Below are 14,828 nucleotides of genomic sequence, written 5' to 3' on the forward strand. Positions count from 1 at the left end.
ACATCGGGCTGCGTGCTGACAGCAAGGAGCCTGCTTGGGATTCTCTCTCTCCCTCTTGCTGCCCTCCCCCACTCGCTCTGTCTCTCTCACAAAAATAAGTAAATAAATTTAAAAAAATAAAGAAAGTTGTGCTAAAAACAGGGGCACCTGGGTGGCTCAGTCATTTAAAGTGTCTGACTTCAGCTCAGCTCGTGATCTCGCGGTTCGTGAGTTCGAGCCCCGCGTCGGGCTCTGTGCTGACAGCTCAGAGCCTGGAGCCTGCTTTGGATTCTGCATCTCCTCTCTCTGCCCCTCCCTCACTTGCGCTGTGTCTCTCAAAATAAACATTAGAAAAAATGTTTTTAATAAAAACCAAATACCTGCTTTTCTGTAACTTGTACCCAGAGGTCTGCAGTCAGAACTAATACGGACCAGGCCTGGTCTTGACCAAGTGGCTTTAGAGGAACCTCCTCAAATATAGTTCCCATCATAGCACCAATGCTTTGATCTGGAAGCACTTTACAGTTTCAAAGCATGTCTGTTTCATCTGCAAACAATCCAGTGAGGCAGGAAGTATTAATTTCTAATCCTCCTCACCCACAGTCTTTGTTTCCCACTGTTGCCTCACACAGACTCCTGCTCTAATTAAGCCAGTTTCCTGACTCATCCAGGGAAGACCAAACAGCAACTCTAACTTCCCGGCCTTCATTTGATGCTCCTGGTGCTGGGGATTGACGACCATTTTATTTGATCCCTGCCCCAAAGCCTGGCTCGGGTCCCACAGCTTCTGAAAGGCCAAGAGGCACCAGGTGTGGTGAAAGAGTGTGGGTTCCAAAGCTAGAGTGGCCCGGATTCAAATCCCAGTTTCAAAAGCCGTGCTACCTTAGGGAAATTACTCACCCCCCTGTGCTTCCATTTCCTCATGACCTGCCCATCACAGGGAGAGCTAAATGACATAATAACTAGAGCTCAGAACTGGGTAGAACCTGGCTCTAAAATGTCAGCTACCACCCCTCTGTTTATCCACTTCTCTCCTTATTGATCTTGGCCTTGTGATGTTTTTGAAACGCATATACGCACTGGGGATGCACAATACAGTATTGCTCACTACTGTGTGTCTCAGTCTTACTTCCTTAGATGGTTACCTCCACTCAGGCAAGGCCTGGTTCCAGTAAAACATGGTCCACTGAGCTCAGAGCATACATATTCACAAAGAGAACATCGAGGAACATCGAGGCAGAGTTTCTGCACCTACTGCATAGCCGAGGGGCCTCAGTTTCCCAGTCTCAGGGAAGCTCCTGGCTGAGGGAACAGAGAGCAAGGACAGAAACTGCCTGACCTACCCAAGAAAAATGCTGACACTTAGCCCACACGTTCGAAACATCATTTGCTAGTTAAGACTTCAACTTGAACTCAACGAAGACGGGAAGGAGCCTGTCTCAATAGCAAACTCTCCTACCCAGTTACTAGACACGAGACAAACTTTCTCCGTGCAAGAAACCTACCTGGCCTACCCAGGTGCACACTGCACAGGACATATTAACTCAGAGCTCAGGCACTGTGACAAAAGTAACGTATTAACAGCTCAGTAAGGATAAAGCCCTCGAACTGTCCAATTCCAGGCAACCTGGAGAGTTAACTTCGGAAACAATCTACACAAACGTTTCAGGAAACACACTGGCTTTGGCAGTCATGAGCCACAGAACTTGGGAAGGTTACTGGCCTTACCTATACTCTGCTGCTACACTGTGGGACAGGTGCAAGCAGATTTAAACTCAAAAGGTAGGCTGTGCTTACGGCTGATGAATCGCCTGCCTTCTGCCGAAGGAACAAGGCCTGTCTGAGGGACAAGTCTCAGGTATGAGCCATACCGTCATCAGTGGAAGATTGCGCAATATGCACTTGGCTGGGATAGAACCTCATCTACACAGCTGCACGTAAGAGGAAAGCTTTTTCTCGCTCCCCTGGACCACTACGGCCACACCTCGCCCGGGGCCGTCCCTTCCACAACTGAGCGGCCATATAGAAGATACCGCCATTGCTGACGTGACTGAAGACGTCTTCCCTGATGAGAACAGCAAGTGTCATCAATTCTAAGAAGCGCATCTCCACAGCCCTAAAATAGGATTGCCTGGTAATCAATTGTGGGCCACGGTTTCACTGCAAGCAGTTTTTCTTGCTTGGACATACCTAAGATAATGGCGTATCATATAAATCGCTGGCATCTGTTTTTCAATGGAGTATGGCAGGTATGTTTGAGCAAGGTTTATTGAAAGTGAACATCTGTTACTCCATTCTTATTGTCTATTAACAGAGATTATGAAATTAAATCTGCGTTGCAGTGTAAACCTCCCCCCCCCCCGCTCCCACCTCACACCTTATATTTATTTGTGCATCTATTTAGTGATCAAATATGTATTAAGTATCTGTTCCCTACCAGGCATTGAGCTACATGCTATGAAAACAGTGAAAATATGACAGTCATACCTAAGATTGTAGCAAATTCTTCAAACTCACATATTTGTGGGGAAGTTCAACTTTTCTGACTCAACAACATTAATTAAAATGTAGGCCCTAAAAAAAAAAAAAAAAATCCAAACTCCGGGAAACTTAAAACTAATGACTAGGTTTTATCAACTGCAAGGAAAAATACATTTTTTTAAAGTGATGTTAAGGAAGATCTATATGTTAAAAAACACTTGTGGGGCGCCTGGGTGGCGCAGTCGGTTAAGTGTCCGACTTCAGCCAGGTCATGATCTCGCGGTCTGTGAGTTCGAGCCCCGCGTCGGGCTCTGGGCTGATGGCTCAGAGCCTGGAGCCTGCTTCCGATTCTGTGTCTCCCTCTCTCTCTGCTCCTCCCCCGTTCATGCTCTGTCTCTCTCTGTCCCAAAAATAAATAAAAAACATTGAAAAAAAAATTAAAAAAAAAAAAAAACACTTGTAAGACATACCCGCCAACCACAGTGTGTGAACTGTATACGGATTCTAATTCAAGTAAACAGACTGTACAAAAATTACATCATTTACGAAACAACTGGGAATCTGAACACTCACCAGATATTTGATGCGCTTGAGGAATTACTGTTAATTTTTCAGATGCAATAATGATACTGTGTTGATAACAATTTTTAAAGAGTGCCCGTATTTGGAAAGTATATCCTGAAATAGTCATGGGGGGAAAATGATATGATGTGGATTTTGCTTCAGAATAGTGAGCTGAACCATATAAAATGGTTTTTGGGAATCAAAAATGGCTATCTATGGGGCACCAGGGTGGCTCAGTCGGTTGAGCATCCAACTTTAGCTCAGGTCGTGATCTCACCGCTCATGAGTTCGAGCTACATATCAGGTTCACTGCTGTCAGCACGGAGCCCACTCTGGATCCTCTGTCCCCCCTTCTCTCTGTCCCTCCCCCACCTGCACTCTCTCTTTCAAAAATAAACCTTTAAAAAAAAATGGTTGCCTGAAATCTGCAATTTCATATGGGATTGGGGGGGGGAAGGCGATGGGGCCACGACTGAAATTAAAGGGCCATGAGCTGATTAATGTGGAAATTAGGGTGATGGTTGCAGAGTAAATTTTACTCAGTTGTCTCCTTCCTGTGTGCATAAACATTTTCTACAATAAATAGTTAAAACTGGGGCACCTGGGTGGTTCAGTCAGTTAAGCTTCCAACTTTGGCTCAGGCCATGATCTTGCGGTCCGTGAGTTCAAGCCCCGTATCAGGCTCTGTGCTGACCTCTCAGAGCCCGGAGCCTGCTTCGGATTCTGTGTCTCCCTTGCTCTCTGCCCCTCCCCTGCTCATGCTCTGTCTGTCTCTCAAAAAATGAAATAAATGTTAAAAAAAATTTTTTTAAGTTAAAACAAAATTAGGTCTTAGTACCACTCTGTATTCAAAATAAGTCAGAAAGTAAAAATATTTAGAGTGACACTGGAGGTTGCCTAAAATGCACTGCCTAAAATGTTTGTTTTCCACTGTGAATGGAAGGTGACTATGTCCAACACTTTAACAGTTTATCTCAGCTTCCCCTCAAAGTCCATCTACCTTCACAAGATTAACTTTATATCAGAAGTAAATAGTCTTGTTTTCTTTTTCTTTCTATTTTACTAACTGGCTTGCTTTTAAACATCGTGCTGTCTGGACACTGGATTTTTTCTTTGACAGTGATTCTGGCTTAGGAATCAGAATACTTGGCATCACCTTTAAGGTCAGTTCTAAATGACCATGTGACTTTGGCCACATGACCTACACAGCCTTTGGGCCCACGTCACTCTACTCCCTCTAGCCTCAGTTTCTCTACCTGCAAACGGAGTGCAGTGAACCCTAAGACAATCTTCTCTTCGATGGTCTATAGGCCTGGGAATGTAGTGTCTGCTCTTTGCTTGTCCACTGAAACTCATCCTCCATTTTCCGGGGACATCTGGCTCTTCTCTGGCTATTTAACAAGGGCTACGCAATCTAGGCACGAAGATCCTCAGGCCACAGGGGATTCCAGACTACACAGCCTACTGAAAAGCTCACACACAAACACACCCCTATGGAAAACCCCTGGGAGTCCTGAGAAGTAGTTCTGGGGGGGGGGGGGGTGCGGGGGGCGGTTGCAGAAAGAATCTCCTGAGAACCACACTAACAGGGTGTTCCAACGGACCACTGTGCCCCCAACCTAACGGCCTGTCATGGAATATACACGTAACGTATAGATGCTACATTTTAATATAAGTCTATAATACTTAATATACGTTACATATATTTAATAGCCTAAAAATATACTTCATGTGATCAGATAGTAGCCGGTTGCTGGAGCTCAGCTGAAACTAAGTGACCAGCTGGCAACAGTCTTGGGGACCAGATGGAGGCTGGAGTCCAGCTCAGTGTGAATTTGTGACTTCATTCATAAACTGCTCAGTGGAATTGCATTAAGCAGGGGATATGCGTGCTGGAGTCTACACGAGGGGACATGCCAAAGAGGATACATGGAAAGCACATAAAACACGACAGCCAAAGAAGAAAGGTTAAATACTTCACAGAGATCCCATGACTTGTTTTCATGAGACAGAATAGGAATCATTAATACGGTCACAACTTTGGCTTTCTCTCTGAACAACCAAAGATTACCTTGATGTGCTTCACTCTGTCTTCTTTTTCTGTCTTTGGTTTCTTTCCTGTGGCAACAAATAGAATAGTTTTGAATTAATTCACGAAGACCGTACAGAGAAAACATTTCCCCTCGATTCTTTCTGAAACTCTCACTGAACCTGTACACGTTTTAATCTATACATGGTCAAAATTCCAAATGTTTCTTTGACTGTCTTTGGTGACCGGACAGTCACTTTCCCCAGCCAGGTAAAGGCAGGACCATCATCCACAGTGTGAATTACTGTTCCATCCTTGGAGTGACTACGGATGTGGAAATAACGAAATCACAAGGGTACTACAATATATACTCAGTGATCACGGTTTTCATCAGTAAATTTCTTTATCTACCTTTCTTAGAAGGTCTTTCAGATAACGGCAACATCCGGTATACTCTGAAGGCATTGTTTCCTTTCTTTATACTTTTATCCTTGACTTCTTCAATGTCAGGCAAGGAGTTCATGGCACATCGAAAATTCGCCTTCCATGTTTTTGGATCAGGTTTATCTACTCCTGGTTGATGCTTTCCTAACAAAAGAGCCAAAAGAATGAAGGTTAAGAAAAAGAGGGGAAGGGGTGCCTGGGTGACTCAGTCAGTTGAGCGCCCGACTTCAGCTCAGGTCATGATCTCATGGTTTGAGTTCGAGCCCCGCGTCGGGTTCTGTACGGACAGCTCAGAGCCTGGAGCCTGCTAAGGATTCTGTCTCTGTCTCTCTGCCCTCCCCACCCCTCTCAAAAATAAATATTAAAAAAAATTATTAAAAAAAAGAAAAAGAGGGGGAAAATATAGAGTAAAAATGCCTGGAAACACAGGAATGCTGGCTAGGTAGTGCAGAGAACTACCTAGAGAACTTTTAATTCCAGGCTCTACTTACAGCGGCCAACCATCCTGGTTTGCCTGGGACTGGGACTGAATTCCTGGGATGTGAGAATTTTTGTTTTAAAATCTGGACAGTTCTGGGAAAACTGGGACAAACTGGTCACTCTGGCTCTACCAAACAGCTTGAGAAAACCCTCATAACGGTAGAACAAAGGAGAATCAAGGTACGTAACAGAGAAGGCTGGAAGGCCAGGAGGCCAACAAACCCAGATAACAGGAGTGTCTCTTTTTCATCTGACTCAAATATTAATCAGAAAGCCGATTCCTGTAAATAGCTCCCTACTGAAATTTTGTTATAAAATGTCCAACTCTTGATTTCGGCCCAGGTCACGATCTCACGGTTCATGGGACTGAGCCCCGCGTCGGGCTCTGTTCTGAAAGCATGGAGTCTGCTTGGGATTCTCTCTCTCCCTCCCTCCCTCCCTCTCTCTCTCCCTCTCTCTCTCTCTCTATGCCCTTTCCTCACTCTCTCTTTCTCTCTCACAATAAATAAATAAACTTTAATAAATAAATAAATATATCCTTGACTACCCTTTGGAGAGAGAAATCCAACTCAAGCTTACCTGCCAGAACAAATAAGTTCTATATTCCCCTGGTGCACACCTAGTGCGCCATAGTCAGAATCCCACATTTACAGGAAATTTAAGGACTAAGTTTCCCCAGCACGGGCACAGCATCACTTCTGAATGATGAAGTGTGTACCCCACGTGTCCTGGATGTGCCTGGGGACACGTCACCAGCTTTTCAGAGCTATCTTCACGAAGCCATAAGCCATATATATGCAGTGAGAAAAAAACACAAAACGATGGTTAACACTGTATTACTATAAAATCGAGATTTGCTAAGAGAATAGAATGTCAATGTTCTCACCAAAAACAAAAATTAAAGGTAAATATGAGAAGTGATGGGTGGGTCCATTAATTTGATGGGGGGGAAATCCTTTCACGGTGCATACATCAAATCATCACATTGTACGCCTTAAATATCTCACAATTTTATTTGTCAATCTATACCTCAATTGAAGAAAAATGGGGTGCCTGGGTGGCTCAGTCGGTTAAGTGTCCGACTTTGGCTCAGGTCATGACCTCACAGTTTGTGAGTTCGAGCCCCGCGTCAGGCTCTGTGCTGACAGCCGGGAGCCTGGAGCCTGCTTCAGATTCTGTGTCTCCCTCTCTCTCTGACCCTCCCCCACGCATACTCTGTCTCTGTCTGTCTCTCTCTCGAGAATAAATAAACATTAAAAAAAAAAAAGAAAGAAAGAAAAAGAAGACATGTAAGCAACAACCGACAACAGCGTCTGCCTCTAGAGACGATGTGGGGCATTTGCTACCTGTGTGGATGGCCCAGTTTCTAAAGAGTGGTGCATCTTTTTCCACATCCCACCCATGTCTAGCCGCATGCATCCAAGGGATCTGGAAAATCTTCTTTTCCTGAAAAACAAAATCAAAAAAGCAACTGCAACCACGGGGTTCAGGCCACCTTTGCGGGAGGTTTGTAAGTCCTGGCTAGTAAGATTCTCTACTAAGTGTCACTGGGTTTGCTAAGTGTCTACAGTAAAATCCACTAGTAAACGCACCTCCCCACTGGGCCCCAAATCTTGATGGCCTGATCGGGAAAGACTCAGAGTCATGTGGAGTCTGGCAGCATAGGAATGTACTCCAAGGTCAACGTGATGATCTGGGGATATGCCAATGCGTTCTGTTACCTGCGTCATTTTTCCTTAAAGGACCACATATAATTGGTCACTGACTGCAACTTCTAATGCTTATTATTACCATTGGTTTCCATCATTTGCCAAAGAGGAACTCTGGTTGCCTTAGGCAAATTAAAAAGTAGGCAACTTTCCAAAATGACACCCATTTGTGCTGCTAAAAGGGAAATCAGGGTTATCTGAGGTCACTGGCACAGAGACTAACTACCTCAATCTACTTGTGTAGCCAACAGAAATTGAAGATGTGGTCTAATGTCCTAACCCCTAAGTGTCTACTGCCCTGCATGGAACATCAAGATGTACAAACAAAGACGTATGGAGTGTGCAGAGATGATACTACTTTTCTGGAGAAGTCTCTCAGTGCAATTCTCACAGTAGACCCCTCCCACCTCTCTTACAGCCCGAGAGGCAACTCAGAATAGCTGGAATCAACCCTGGCAAACACAGGATTAGAAACCAGAGCTTTGGAAACAAAGCCATGCCCGTGACTGGACAGGACCAGCAATTATTGTGTTCCCCTGGCACTTTACATCTGGCTGTCCATGTGTTCACATGGTCTCAGTTTTGTTCTGAGAACCTACGGAGCTCCACATGTTATCATTTCTCTTTCACAGTTGAGGAAACTGAGGAACAGAATTCATTCTATAGCCAAGGAAATTACTGTAGTGTCTGAATTCAAAACCACATCACGCGATCCCACAATCACTTAATCACATCACACATTGTCTCCCAGTGGTCAGATTCAGATTTCCAATCCTATGACGCATCTGTTGTCTTAGATTCTGTGGCAACGAAGCCCAGGAGAACTATATTTTTTGAAGCCCTAAAGGTAGTTCTGGTAGTTTCTAGGTATGGAGATCCCTGCACGATACACTGGGGAAGGGAAGAAGATGTCAGTAGGGATTTTCCACCACCTTGGTTTCATACAACGAAAGACAGAAAGGGTCCCAACTGACCCAAAAGGGACTCAGTGCCTCTCTATAGAGCCAATCACAAAGCCTGAACTAAAAATATTTCAGAACATTTGAGAGTTCCCCAAAACCTGTTAAAATTAAAAAGAACTGAAAGTCAGAGGCTTTTCATAAACCCCTCCTTGTTCATTCTGTATCATCCACCGAGATTGCACGGTTTCAGGTTAGCTGTCTCCAAAGGGCAGTGATGAGCAAAGGTCTGAGTGAAATTTTATTTTTTAATGTAGATGAAAATCAGAGGGCAAAATCATTTTAATGTCATTTTTGATGTTCACATGAAAATGGAAAAAAAAAAAAAGAAAAGACATTTATTTCAGTGAAACAACTTCTCCTCAAGAGAACAACCAGAATCCAAAGGCTTATGCTTAAAGACCTAAACCCTTCATGGAATTTGCTGTTGCACCTTTCTGTAGGTCCAAGGAGTTCTGGAGGTCAGTCACCCAGGCTGAAATCTATCTCATTAAGCACAAAGGATTCTGGTATATAGATCTTCTCAAGCATTTGTGTCCATGCAGGCACGCGCGTGCACACACACACACACACACACACACACACACCCTACCAAACCTAGTACCACAGAAATTATGCCCAAATCACAAAACCACAAACATAATGACTAAACCTAGCAATTATCCACCATGGATCCCTAGATCCTCTTTAATAGGCAAAGAGTCTGAATGGACCTTTGTTGAAAGCAGATAAATAACATGGCCAATAAGCACATAAAGACACATAGCATCACCAATCATTAGGCCAATGCAAATCAAAACAACAATGAGATACCACTTCCTACCCCAGGATGGCTAGGTAAAATCAAAAAACAAGTAGTAAGTTATTGGCAAGGATGTGGAGAAACTGGAACCCTCACACACTGCTGGTGGGAATGTCAAATAGGGTAGACACAGTAGAAATCAGTTTGGCTAGTCCTCAAAAAGTTAAACACAGAGTTCTCACATGACCCAGTAATTTCACTCAAAAAAATCACAAACCGGTGTTCAAACAAATATTTTATACATGAATGTTCAAAACAGTGCTACTCACAACAGCCAAATGTCCATCAACTGATGAATGGATAAAGAAAATATTGTACATGCATTAAATGGAATATTATTCAGCCACAAAAAGGAATGTACTATTGACACAAGCTACAACATGAAAGAACCTTGAACGTTGCACTAAGTGAAAGAAGCCTTCTACAAAAGGCCACCTACTGAATGGTTCCATTTATATGAAATGACCAGAAAAGGCGAATCCAAAGAGACAGAAAGCAGACTAGTTGATGCCTTGCACAAGGAAAGGATTTGCAGTGCCTTGCAATGGAAAGTGACTGCTTAACAGGCACAGTGTCGTCCTCTTGGGGTGATGAAAATTCTGGAATTGTAGTGGTGATGGTTGTGTAACATTGTGAGTATACTTAATGCCACTGAATTGTACATTTCAAAATGGTTAAAGTGGTAAATTAAAAAAAAATACATGTAACTTTTTTAAAGTGTATTTATTTACTTTGAGATAGAGTGTGAGTGGAGGAGGGGCAGAGAGAAAGGGAGAGAGAATCCTAAGCAGGCTCTATGCTGTCGGCACAGAGCCCAACGAGGAGCTTGATCTCACAAACCATGAGATCATGACCTGAGTTGAGATCAAGAGTTGGACACTTACCCAGCTAAGCTACCCAGGTATCCCCAAAAAACTACATGTTACTTTTAACTACTTTTTCATGTTGCAAAAAATAAATAACTAATAAACATATCATATATATCTTTTTTTTTTAAAGACTATGTTAAAAGATAAAGAAGGGGAGACTCATTTTAAATTTTTTTTTTCAACGTTTTTTTTAATTTATTTTTGGGACAGAGAGAGAGACAGAGCATGAATGGGGGAGGGGCAGAGAGAGAGGGAGACACAGAATCGGAAACAGGCTCCAGGCTCCGAGCCATCAGCCCAGAGCCCGACGCGGGGCTCGAACTCACGGACCATGAGATCGTGACCTGGCTGAAGACGGACGCTCAACCGACTGCGCCACCCAGGCACCCCGGGGAGACTCATTTTAAAACTGGAAGAGATTCTGGGGGCACCTGGGTGGTTCAGTCAGCTGAGCACCCAACTTCGCCTCAGATCATGATCTCGTGGCTTGTGAGTTTGAGCCCCGCATTGGGCTCTGTGCTGACATCTCAGAACCTGAAGCCTGCCTTGGATTCTGTGTCTCCCTCTCTCTGCCCCTCTCCCACTCATACTCGCTCTCTCTCTTTCTCAAAAATAAAAACATTATAAAAAAAAAGTAACGCACTGGAAGAGATTCTGAGGAGTAAACATTCTGGTCATAGATCTTTATGTCCCAAAGGTGATAATGACATTGCTCCATGTCTGTGTAGACTCTGGGACATCAGTACTTGCTATGAGAAGCCCTGAGTGTCCCATCCACATAGGATGTGCCTACCATGTATGGAAGGATGGCATGTTACAGACTCTACCAGTGCTTATACAGAGAGAGGACTCTGCCTACCTACCTGAGGGCAAGAGAGAGAAGCACTGCTTGAACTGAGAAGAACATTTAAGATTATCTTGAGTAATGCAGAACAAACATACCTTGGCCCCAAGTGGAAACTAGCTCATTTAACTTTCTCTGCTTCTTCTCTCCTCCACTGTCTATAAGATGTTCCAGTCTACTCTGCTGTTTTTGTGTGGACTCCTTACCTTGATCTGAGGTAGACTGATATTTATATAAACACAAGCCTGCTTGTGAATGAAAGAATAAGGTCTGAAACTACCTAGGGACACCGTACACTTGGAGAGTGGCCTTGGCCCTGGGGTCCAGGTAGGTCTCCCACATGAAATGAGAACTCCAAGAACCAGAGTGGGAATCAATCAGAGCTACAAAGCAAACAACGAGCCTGGATGTGGCTGCCTCCTTCCCTCCTCAAAAAATGGCCCAGAGAAACCACAAACAATCCAGAAATGACCTGGTCTCTTCCACAAGTCAATGGCAAAATGGGAAAAAAAGGAGGAGCTACCGTTCATTATTATGACAATCAGGAGACACTTCGAATCAGACCAACCAAACACACCCTGTGAGCCTTTTCTGGATTCTGACTGAACAAATCAACTGTAGAAACACATTTTGGGAATAGTCGAGGCATTTCAGATATGGACGGTGCAGTGATGATGTTAAAAAATTACGATTAATTATGATTTATTTATGGTTATACAATTGATAATGGTATGGTGAACATATAGAAAATGGTTTTAAGTCTTATACATGTATGCTGTGAGGGAGTTGCTTTCAAATACCACACACACACATTTTTTAAATGTTAACAATTGTTGGGGCATCTGGATGGCTCAGTTGGTTCAGAGCCTGACTTCGGCTCAGGTCATGATCTCGTGGTTCGTGAGTTTGAGCCCCACATCAGGTTGCTGTCAGCCAGCTGTCAGCGTGCAGCCTGCTTTGATCTTCTGCCTCCCCCTCTCTCTCTGCCCTCCCCGCTCGCGCTCGCTCTCTCAAAAATAAATAAAACATTTTTAACAAATGTTAATAATGGTTACATCTAGAGACGAGTTTTAAAACTACACGGGATTTTGCTACACTCTTCTCTCGAGCCATTATACCATTTAAACCTACTGTGTTGTGTGCAAATGCTCCTAATAAAAAGTAACGGGCCCTGGGGTGCCTAGGTGGCTCAGTCTGTTGAGTGTCCCACTCTTAATTTCAGCTCAGGTCATGATCCCAGGGTTGTGGGATCGAGCCCCCCAGAGGGCTCCATGCTGACTATGGAGCCTACTTAAGATTCTCTCTTTTCCTCTGCCCCTCCCCCTCCTCTTTCTACACAAATATTAAAAAAAGTAACAGGCGGGAGGGAGGCCCAGCACCCAGCCAGCGAGCAGTAACAACCGAGACCTCCCTGGCCTGCCCTCCAGGGCCTTCCAGCACGGAGTACGCCCCCATCAACGCCAACACATTCTGAACAACGCAGCTAAGGCCTAAGTGAGTAACAGAGCCCCACGGACAGGGCCGTTTTCTAAGAGTCACCACCAGTCTTCAGCAGAAGAAGAGATTTTACGATGACCTCAAGCCACAGAACGCAAGCAGGAATTTCAGGCAGAATGCTTGTGAAGGAGAAGGAAAGAACAGCAAGGTCTCAAATATTTATGTGGGCAGATGAATGCCAAAGCCTAAGTTAGCAGAAACCTAGATAAAGATGCCCCGAGGAGGTGGAGGTACGGAGAGAAAAGGTCCTGATGCCACCCGAGGTGCACAGTGCCGGTGACAGCCCTGCCTGAGCACACAGACAACCTTGCAGACGCTCTGCCCAGGCGGGCGGGAGGCCCGAATGACCGGTCCCCAGGGCGCACGCGGCCTCCTGTGCCTCAGAGGCCTCACTGCGGCAGCCACGGCCCGCTCAGGCAGAGGGCCAGCAGGGGGGCCAGACGAGGCGGCCGAGGGGTCTCCTTTCCCGCTCCGCCAGGGAGGAGAACTCACAAGCCAGGAGCCAGCTGAGTGGAGCTCAACGGGGAGGGCCACCTGACAGGGGTGGAGGGTTCGCTGCACAGAGAAGAATCCATTTCCTTTGCGGTCCTCTCTCAGGAAAATCACGGACGAAGTAGATGGAAGAAAACGTGTCGCGGTGGAGTCCCAGCGAGGAAGCAGTCCCAAGAGGGTGGATTTGCTTCTCACAGGCTGTCCCCAAACTGCCATAGACGGGGCAGCGTATAGCCCAGGACCGTGCTGGAGGCCGGAAACCCAGAGCCAAGAGGTCAGCAGGGTCGCATCTCCTTCAGAGGCTGTGAGGACAGTCCTCCCTTGACACGTCCAGCTTCGGGTGGGGTCAGGCGCTCCTTGGCTTAGTGGATCTGTCTTTCCAATCTCTGCCTCTGTCTTCACTCCATCTTCTGCTCTGTGTGGGTCTTCTCCTCTCCGCCTCTTCTATGGACACTTGTCACCGCATTGGCCCAGCTGGATCTCATCTTGAGATCTTTAACTCTTCCCAAAGACCGTTTCTCCCAGCAAGGACGCGTCCACAGGTTCCGGGGGTAAGGAAGTGGATATACGGTTTGCAGGGGGGCGGGGGGCACAATTCAGCCCTACTGAAAGGACAGTTCACTGCACCGTATCAAGTGCCTCCTCATACAGGGGACGCAACGACATGTGAAGTTTGCTACTGCATCAAGCCAGCCAAACTGGTGGATATATTTTTGTACGAGGGGAAAAAAAAAAAAAAGTACTTCTCTTCAGAAATCAGGAACTTCTGTGTTAATTTCGTACTCTGAATCGATATAGGCAAAGTTACCTTGTTCTTTAAAACGTACTCCTACCAGGGTGCCGGGGTGGTTCCGTTGGCTAAGCCTCCAACTTCCGCTCAGGTCAGGATCTCACAGCTCATGAGTCTGAGCCCTACGTCGGGCTCTGTGCTGACAGCTCGGAGCCTGGAGGCTGCTTTGGATTCTGTGTCTCCCTCTCTCTCTGTCCCTCCACTACCAGCTCTCTGTCTCTGTCTCTGTCTCTGTCTCTCTCAAAGATGAATAAACATTAAAAAAAATTTTTTTAATATAATCCTACTTAATGACTCTGCACCTTGGCTTCCTGGTCTGTAAAATGGAAAACCCAACAATATCCTACCCCATTGTGGGGATTACGTGAGCTCATGCACGTATCTTGCTTAAAGGAGTAGCTGTTGTTACTATTATTATTGAGTACCCCACATTTCTTCAACTCCCCTCTCCTTATAATTCCACTTGTGCCCCTGCTGACCACGGAGGCCAAGGCCCAACCTGATTTATTTGGAGCAGGCTAGTTACAAAACCCCTCCAGGATACAAATTTAAAACGCCAGAGATACAGCAAGCCTAGAAAAACATTTTATTTGCCATGCGACGTTAAGATACACGACAGCTCCCATGAAGTGGACATATGGTTTACTTAAGTGATTTCTATTTACTTTTTACCCCGCCTTGTTTCAGAAAGGACCCACTGAAACCGATGCACTCAAATACAATACATTTAAAATAAGTGAACAAAAAAAGTGGATGAGGAAAAAAGAAATAAGGCTTGACAGCTATCTGAAAAGCAAAGATGAAGCCAGGAGTGGTCTTAGTCAACACAATCATGCTGTAGTATCCTGCACACTTGTGAGAAGAGGGCCACAATCGGGCTCTAAGCACT

At 45.1% G+C, this 14,828-nt stretch overlaps 1 protein-coding gene across 5 annotated transcripts in view; it reads right to left on the bottom strand.

Annotated features, from left to right (window-relative positions):
* The window catches only part of IRF2 (interferon regulatory factor 2), a 91,659-nt gene that overhangs the window by 27,863 nt on the left and 48,968 nt on the right, over window positions 1-14,828 (bottom strand). For all 5 annotated transcript variants that reach the window (XM_019422314.2, XM_019422312.2, XM_019422311.2 and 2 more), the window contains exons 3-5: window positions 7,324-7,423; window positions 5,465-5,641; window positions 5,096-5,142 (exon numbers count right to left, since the gene is read on the bottom strand). In XM_019422314.2, coding sequence (XP_019277859.1) covers window positions 5,096-5,142; window positions 5,465-5,641; window positions 7,324-7,423 — 324 coding nt within the window. The remainder of the gene's footprint in view (window positions 1-5,095; window positions 5,143-5,464; window positions 5,642-7,323; window positions 7,424-14,828) is intronic.

The sequence above is a fragment of the Panthera pardus genome, unplaced genomic scaffold (assembly GCF_024362965.1).
Source record: "Panthera pardus isolate Hobbes unplaced genomic scaffold, ASM2436296v1 HiC_scaffold_13, whole genome shotgun sequence".
Taxonomy (NCBI): Eukaryota; Metazoa; Chordata; class Mammalia; order Carnivora; family Felidae; genus Panthera; species Panthera pardus.